The sequence below is a fragment of the Solanum tuberosum genome, unplaced genomic scaffold (genome assembly GCF_000226075.1).
Source record: "Solanum tuberosum cultivar DM 1-3 516 R44 unplaced genomic scaffold, SolTub_3.0 scf01338, whole genome shotgun sequence".
Taxonomy (NCBI): Eukaryota; Viridiplantae; Streptophyta; class Magnoliopsida; order Solanales; family Solanaceae; genus Solanum; species Solanum tuberosum.
In genome coordinates, this window is record NW_006240214.1 from 4,430 (window position 1) to 12,943 (window position 8,514).

The 8,514-nt window shown below is 32.6% G+C and overlaps 1 protein-coding gene across 1 annotated transcript; it reads left to right on the top strand.

The window, feature by feature from the left end:
* Positions 1–4,827: 4,827 nt before the first annotated feature.
* Positions 4,828–8,300, top strand: LOC102579640 (nuclear pore complex protein NUP93B-like; the record flags this gene model as incomplete). Its single annotated transcript, XM_006367928.1, has 9 exons — positions 4,828–4,880; positions 5,137–5,248; positions 6,104–6,199; positions 6,298–6,432; positions 6,787–6,840; positions 6,991–7,074; positions 7,118–7,173; positions 7,440–7,471; positions 7,780–8,300. Coding segments are annotated over exons 1-9 (1,143 nt in total), but the record flags the coding sequence as incomplete, so codon positions are not given.
* Positions 8,301–8,514: the final 214 nt, after the last annotated feature.

Here is an 8,514-nt window from a genome sequence, read left to right on the forward strand (position 1 = left end):
CTCCAACCCCCAAAAAAAATTTAAGTTTGTTTTTAAAAAATATTATTTCATTTTTTCACCCTTACCCTCGACCCCCCTACCAGCCCCCCACCCCCAAAAAAAATTTAAATTTGTTTTTAAAAAATATTTTCAATTTCAAAAATTATTTTCTACTCTAGTAAAAATAAAAGATATTTCTCAAAAACATTTTTCATTCATAAATCAAAAACTAATTTTTTTTCGGAAAATATTTTCTAGTCACCAGCCAAACATGGGAAAATAAGTCAAAAAATCAACTTGTTTTCCAGGAAAACATTTTCTAGATAAACATTTTTCATGAAAACATTTTCCTTCATACCAAACACACCCGCAGTGTCTTATCTATTGCACTATCTGTTGCAATAGATAACCCATCTGTTGAAAATAATCAAATAAATATGATCATTTGTTGCAACAAATATAGGAATTCGTTACAATAAATGTCTAATATGTATTGTCTATTGCAATAAATGATTCATCTGTTGAAAATAATCAAACATATATGCTCATCTGTTGTAATTGATCATTCATCTGTTGAAGCAAATAAGCATCAGTTGCAACATATGAGTGAGTCATCTGTTGCAGCTGGTTATAATCTATTGCAATAAATGTTTATTGTTTCCATTATATGTGTCATTTGTTGCAATAAGTAACTCATAACTTGCTGCAACATATGTCTATTTCCAATAGTATATTTAACATTTTACAAATCTAAGAGTAAAATAGAATTCTTGATAAAATAATTGAACATCTATAAGATATAAAATATGGTCATCAACAATTACAAAATATGATTAACTAAATATGATAAGTATTCATGAATTACAATTCATATAAGATTCTTCGGGAAGGATTGAATAGATGAACATAATTTATTTTTGGGTTGTTCTTGGCAGACAACCACCTAAGAATCCTTGGTTGAGAAATCTTTTTCGAGTAATCCTTGAATTGCTTCCAGAAGTAAGGTATTGCTTCAAATGCCCAAGCCTAAAAATATAAAGATGATGGAAATAAAAATTTAAAATAATTATTCAGTAACACAAATAAATAAAATATTAAAATTAGAAGTTTACCATGAAAGCCCAAGAAAAACCATATAAATTGTTCGTCTTTGATAATAACTTTGACAAAAAATATTTGATAGTCAAGAAATCAATTTATGCATCATTAGAAAAAGATAACAATAAATTTAATAAATACAACATAATACAATCATCAATAGAGAATACAATCTGTTATAACAAATAGGTCATCTATTGCAACAAACAAGTCATTTGTTGGAAGAAATCAAAATAGTCTACTAATTTGATTTCTTCCAATAGATGACTTGTCTGTTGCAATAGATGGACCATTTATTGTAACAGATGCCTTATCTGTTGCAACATATGAGCCATATGTTGCAAGAAATAAAAAAATCTTGTTAGTGATTTGATTTCTTTCTATCTATGACCCATCTGTTGCAATGAATAGGGCATCTATTAAAAATAACGTAACAATAAAATCTTTTTTTCACAACACTAAAATATTTATTATCAATACTACCTACAACACCAAGAAAATCAAAAGCACTAAAAACACCACACAAGCTATTTTACCAATTAAACAACATCAATCTCATGTTTTTACCAATATACTAAGAACACTAACAAAACAAAGACTTATCAGCAAAGAGATAGCCATCAAAAAAAATTGGGAATGCATTTGAAAATAAAATTGATGCAAAGAGGACTCTTCGCAAGATCAAGCTTTTTTCTCACATTTGAAAGTGCTAACGAATACATAAAGAGAAGACAACTCAAGTTCTTCTTCTTTTTTACAACTAAAAAGGAAAAGAGATCAAACTTCTTTCTCACATTTGAAACTACTAACGAATACATAAAGAGAAGACAACTCAAGTTCTTCTTTTTCTTTATAAATAAAAAGGAAAAGAAAGCCTGATCTTGATTATGATGTTATGCGCACCTTGTAGACATTGCTGCTCAAATCCAATTGGGCAGAATCTCTAACTTACACTATTGAAAAACTCATGGCCCCATGACAAACTCTTCTGATCTTCCTCCAATTGCAACATAACTATTTGTAAGTTAGAACAACGAATCGTATATTAGCCAATAGTTCAGTTTGATTAAAATAATTTAAGCATTTCAGCTTAGCCCAAGTGTAGAAAACAATCTCAGAAAGACTTTGTCATGTACTTGTTGCTCTGGTCCAAAAATATTATAGCCAGAGAGATCTTATTCCATAGATATAAGAGTTTATAAGTAAAGAAGAATAAAGCCCTTCTACTTTGCGTGAATTGTCGAAAAGTAAAAACTATGTGAACTCTAGAAAATTGACCTTAGCAGTGTTCTTGGAGGCAATAAATTATTTATGATGTCTTGATTATGTTTTCTTTTCTTCATTCTTTCCAACAAAATTAAGAATATCAACAACACCAATTGATTCAATACAAACAACACAAACAACAACAAGAAGTCAATATATCAACAATTGTTCGAGAAATACAAATAATAAATATGTCTACGAAAAACTCAAAAATCACAATAACTATTACATAACACAATAATGTTGGAGAACAACAACAACAAAAAAAAATAATAAATCACATTTCGCTTCTTTTTGGATTTTTCGAGATCAACAACAACAAATTAAGGTTTTTTTCGGATTTGTCTTCTTTTTCAAGCATCAACTTCTAAAATTGCTAACGTATACATAAAGAGAAGACAACCCAAGTTCATCTTTTCTTTATAACTAAAAAGCCCTAATTTTTTTCAAAAATAAAAGTTTTTACCTGCGAAGAGAGAAAATTGATGCTTAGATTCGAAGCAGTTGCCGGAAGTTGAAAAGTTGAGATCCAAAAGTTGAAAAGTTACCGGAAGTTGATTGGGAGCGATGGCAGAGCAGATTTGAGGAAGAGACGTTTGAGTCGGAAGAGAGGAAGAACAATGAAGAAGAGAAGTTGAAGAAAGTGGAGAGAAATTTGGATTGTTTTGTATTTTAAAATTTGGACTGTTTTGTATTTTTTTTAAAATTTGAAGTTTTGAAAATGTTAATTTAGTCCCAATTAACTTAATCTAATAATTAAATGATTTGACTCTTATTTTGGTCAAAATAGTCACCAAAATTTAAATAGACTTAGGAGATACCTTCTGTTCAATTTTCTTGAGAAGCTTGTGTTAGACTAATTAATTTGAAAAGTACTTCTGCTAATGTTAGAGCATCATTTGTGGCTCTGTGCTTGGCGGATGCTTCAATAAGTGTTTCTGGGTAGAAGTTACTTTTTAACTTGTAAGGAACAACTCTAGCTACTCTGAAAAGGTACTTATTTTTCGTAAAATCTTGAGCCAAACTTCAAACACCTCAACTATCTAACATAAACACTTTTTTTCTTTAAAAAATAAGTACCTTTACCCATTTCTTCGACATTGCGTACATTAAGGTGAATAAAGAGTCAATGTTGAATAGAGATGCATCATTGTTTGAGGATGACATCATTTCTATTTCATAGTATCTTTTAGTATAAAATACCAGTTTGGGTAGATGTTTGGGGCAACTTGTTAGAAGTTGATGGATGAGTCACTTATTCGTATGGCACTTTTTCCAGCACTACCTTCGTTTCGCATTAATGATAAAAATTTGATCTATAAAAAAAAATTACAACACTCGTCTCACAATCAGGAGGTCCGGTGCTTTTCTTAATTGTGAATTATAAGGCACTTGTAAAAACCACCATATAACTTGTGTGTGTTTTTATTACGAAAAATTACAAGGTACTTATTTTTCGTAAAATCTTGGGCCAAAGTCCAAACACCTCAACTATCTAACATAAACACTTTTTTTTCTTTAAAAATAAGTACCTTTACCCATTTCATACTAGTTCGACATTAAGGTGAATGAAGAGTCCATGTTGAATAGAGATGCCATCGTTGTTTGAGGATGACATCATTTCTATTTCATAGTTTCTTTTAGTATAAAATACTAGTTTGGGTAGATGTTTGGGGCAACTTGTTAGAAGTTGATGGATGAGTCACTTATTCGTATGGCACTTTTTCCAGCACTACCTTCGTTTCGCATTAATGATAAAAAATTGATCTATAAAAAAAAATTACAACACTCGTCTCACAATCAGGAGGTCCGGTGCTTTTCTTAATTGTGAATTATAAGGCACTTGTAAAAACCACCATATAACTTGTGTGTGTTTTTATTACGAAAAATTACAAGGTACTTATTTTTCGTAAAATCTTGGGCCAAAGTCCAAACACCTCAACTATCTAACATAAACACTTTTTTTCTTTAAAAAATAAGTACCTTTACCCATTTCTTCGACATTGCGTACATTAAGGTGAATAAAGAGTCAATGTTGAATAGAGATGCATCATTGTTTGAGGATGACATCATTTCTATTTCATAGTATCTTTTAGTATAAAATACCAGTTTGGGTAGATGTTTGGGGCAACTTGTTAGAAGTTGATGGATGAGTCACTTATTCGTATGGCACTTTTTCCAGCACTACCTTCGTTTCGCATTAATGATAAAAAATTGATCTATAAAAAAAAATTACAACACTCGTCTCACAATCAGGAGGTCCGGTGCTTTTCTTAATTGTGAATTATAAGGCACTTGTAAAAACCACCATATAACTTGTGTGTGTTTTTATTACGAAAAATTACAAGGTACTTATTTTTCGTAAAATCTTGGGCCAAAGTCCAAACACCTCAACTATCTAACATAAACACTTTTTTTCTTTAAAAAATAAGTACCTTTACCCATTTCTTCGACATTGCGTACATTAAGGTGAATAAAGAGTCAATGTTGAATAGAGATGCATCATTGTTTGAGGATGACATCATTTCTATTTCATAGTATCTTTTAGTATAAAATACTAGTTTGGGTAGATGTTTGGGGCAATAAAAGATCTTAAAGTGGATAAAATAATTTATTTTTAAAAAAATTATACTTTTTATCATAAATAATTAATTTTCTATACAAATTTTAACACATAATTTATTCTTGACAAAAATTTGGGGGCCTAAGGCAAAGGCCTTATTTTTGAAAGCATAGAGCCGGCCCTGTAATAATCCAACTGCATCAGATATTTCATGCATTACTGTATCATAGCGTGGAGTCTTTAGCATTAGCTAATAGGTCCATCGTTGAGAAAAAAGCTGCTGCATATGGAGAAGTTGTCAAGAATCTCACTAGTGCAAGAGAGCGTTGTTTACCCTTTAAAGTAAGTTCTGCATGTCGGTTCTTCACGACTTGATTTGATTCCACCTTCCTTTGAAGCCAGTGAGATTTCTCTGTCTAGTTTTGGTGATTATATCCGTTACTGCTTCAACAAAGTTATTAGAGGACTAAAATGCCAGTGCTTACACCTATAAAAGAACATGAATATTGTGACGTGGTGACTCAAAAGGGAATGCTTACAAAGTACTTAGATTCAAGGAATTCTATCCAGTCATCTAATCAAAGGTCAAAAGGTAAAATATACATGAATCACTTATTTTGTAGTTTTCTTGGACAAAATAATAGCGTATTAGTAAAAAAACATGCAAGACTGACGGGAAACACAGGAAAAAGTGAAATACTGTGGTGTGTGGACTGTAATGTTATGCTATACCTGTCCTGCTTCATATGATGCTATTACTATTTGAAGATCCAAACCTTTTTTTTTTTCCAAACATTTCAAAGTATTTCAAATATACAAGATGTTATTTTGTGGTATTTATATGTTATATCTTATTATTAAAAAAATTAAGGAATTGATGTTTGAACTTACATCGGCAATTTGATGCTTCAACCGTCGTGCATCAAACCCCGTCATTCCTTTTTTTCAGAGGGAGTAACTTCTGTATTGCTGTTGGACAACCAAGCAATCCCTAACTAGTGAAAGTGTAATACTTGATGGGTGATATTCAGAATTTATGCATATTATCACTTTGACCTCTTATTTGGTAGCTTCCTCTTTGATGTCCATTGGTTGTTTCACTATGCTGATTTTATTGATTGAATGGCCTTGTTAATTGCCTTAAAAAAAATTCATACTATGTTAGAATTTTGATCAATTAGCTGTGATTATTGTTAGCCTGCTACAGCTTTTAAGTGTGCTCTTGAGAGTTTGGGTCTTAATGCATCTGGTGGGAAGTCAGTTGGCATTCAGAAGATCTGGCATCTATTGTCGGTATGGTGTCAAACTTGACCTTTGTATTTCTTTGAATCTCGTGTTGTTAACATTTTCTAAATCTGTAACTAGTTATCAATTTAACAAATTTGTAACAGTCTCTGATGGGTGAAGATTCAACTGTCCAACATAATGTTTCAAAGAAAATGTCTTTAGTAATTGGAGCTAGACGTCACCTAGAATGGGGTCATGAGAAGTACATCATGGAGACAATTCAAGCCCATCCTGCTCAGGTATTGAATTAGTGTTGATGTTGTCAGTTGATAAGCATTTCTATGATTTACTTTGGCACACGTTCTATTTTTCAGTTCAAACTCGTGATCTGTTCAGTGTACTGTTAATTTGGGTCTTTAAATTGAGTTAAGGATAGCTTGTTGATTTTAACATTTATGAAGTTCTTTTTGGTCCTTTTCATATCCTATCTTCTTCTTATTTGCCAATAAAGAAAAGGAAAAGTTCTGCCTTCTTTTTTTTGGGGTTGCAGTGAGGGGTGAATGCAGTGGGGGGGGGGGGATGTTCTTCGCCTCGTCACCAATTTGATTTAAATTGACATTACTGATAACTGATGGTCTTGCTGACTATTATAGGCTGCACTTGGTGGCGCTGTTGGTAATTTGCAGAGAATCCGCGCCTTTCTCAGGGTTAGTTTGGCATCTTTATTAAATGTCATTATTAATCTGCGATCTTCATTTTAGGATGCAGCACATACCATTTTCCATGATTATAGCATTTTGCCTATTACTTTTCAGTTTCCATGACTGGATTTTCCTGATTGTTGTTCCTTATCTCAGATCCGTCTAAGGGACTACGGGGTTCTTGATTTTGATGCAGTTGATGCCCGTAGACAGCCTCCCATTGATACCACCTGGCAGCAGGTTTGAATGCTTTACTCTGATTACACAAACCATCAATATGCAGGCTTTTGCATTTTGGTTTGAGCTATTAGATGTTTCCGTTAAGTTTTTTTTTGATAGGTAATATTTTAGTCATGGTTTTAGATCAATCCATTCAATCACATGAGCAAGTTATGACTCTAGTCTTGTTTGGTCTTGTATTTTAGGAATTGCCAATTCTAGTGTAAAACCTTTTGGTTGTGAATTTATCCAGCAAAGTATATCAAACTAGATCACCTCCTTGTGTTTTGGAAAGAAAATTGAGCAGATCTGTTCTTTTTATAAGCATATATTGGGCTATATTTTGTGCGATAAGAAGTTTCACTTTCTTGTTTTGTTGTTGTCAGTTGGTGGTCTTGTGATCCTTCAAGATCCCAGTGTAGTTTGAGATTTGGATTTCTCTTAACAATTTCTTGAATTAACAAGGGTTCTTTACTTTTCTCTTACTATTGTGTTTAACAACCATTTTTGCTGGCTTATGCTTATGTCTCTCTTAAATTCATAATTTGTTCCCTTATTTGTTAATACTTCTTGCTTTGACTAGCACCCAAGTTTTTACAGACTACAGTCTCTCTATACGGTAATCTTGTGCTATTTTCATATTTGATAATTAGATTTTTTTTCTTAGATTTCTATCATCTACTATCAATCTAACAACTAAGTACTATCATGAATTATTCTTTTAAGCATTTGTTTTACTTTTAAGCATTCAACTTCTTCCAGCCGTCCTATATTTGTCCAAGGACATGGGAGACGAGGGGTATAATGTAGATGCTGTTCATATGGCTATTGTCTTAGCGGACTATGGGGTCCTCTCTGACAGTACATGGGTAGGTCAAAAATTTGGGGTCATGGATGCTTTTGCTGAAGCCTCTAGCATAATTGGGCAGTATGGATCATTATACCATCGTCATGGTGATCTGTTAATGTCATTGGAGTACTATGTGCAAGCTGCTGCAGCAGTGGGTGGTGGGCAGTTGTCGTGGAGTGGACGTGGTAATATTGATCAGCAAAGGCAAAGGAGCTCAATGTTGAAACAACTTCTTACAGAGCTATTGTCGCGGGATGGTGGTATTGATATTTTACTTGGTCCCAGGGGTACTGGAGAAGAAGGTCAACTTGGAAGGTTTTTGACTGATGAAAAGACTAGACAACAATTTCTGCTTGAAGCTGCTCGGCAGTATCAGGATGCGGGGCTCTATGACAAGGTAATCTTTTCTTTCTTCCTTCTATATAGTGACATGAATAAACTTTTTGCTCTAACTTGTGTAGTTCGACATAAGACATAATAATCATTTCTTCATTCAATGACAGTAAATTATCTCTATAGCATGAGATCTATTTTGGGTTAGATTTGAAGTCATTTTTTTGGGCAATTGTTGTACTTAGTGAATAATGTCTTGTCATGTACTTTTGAGTTGG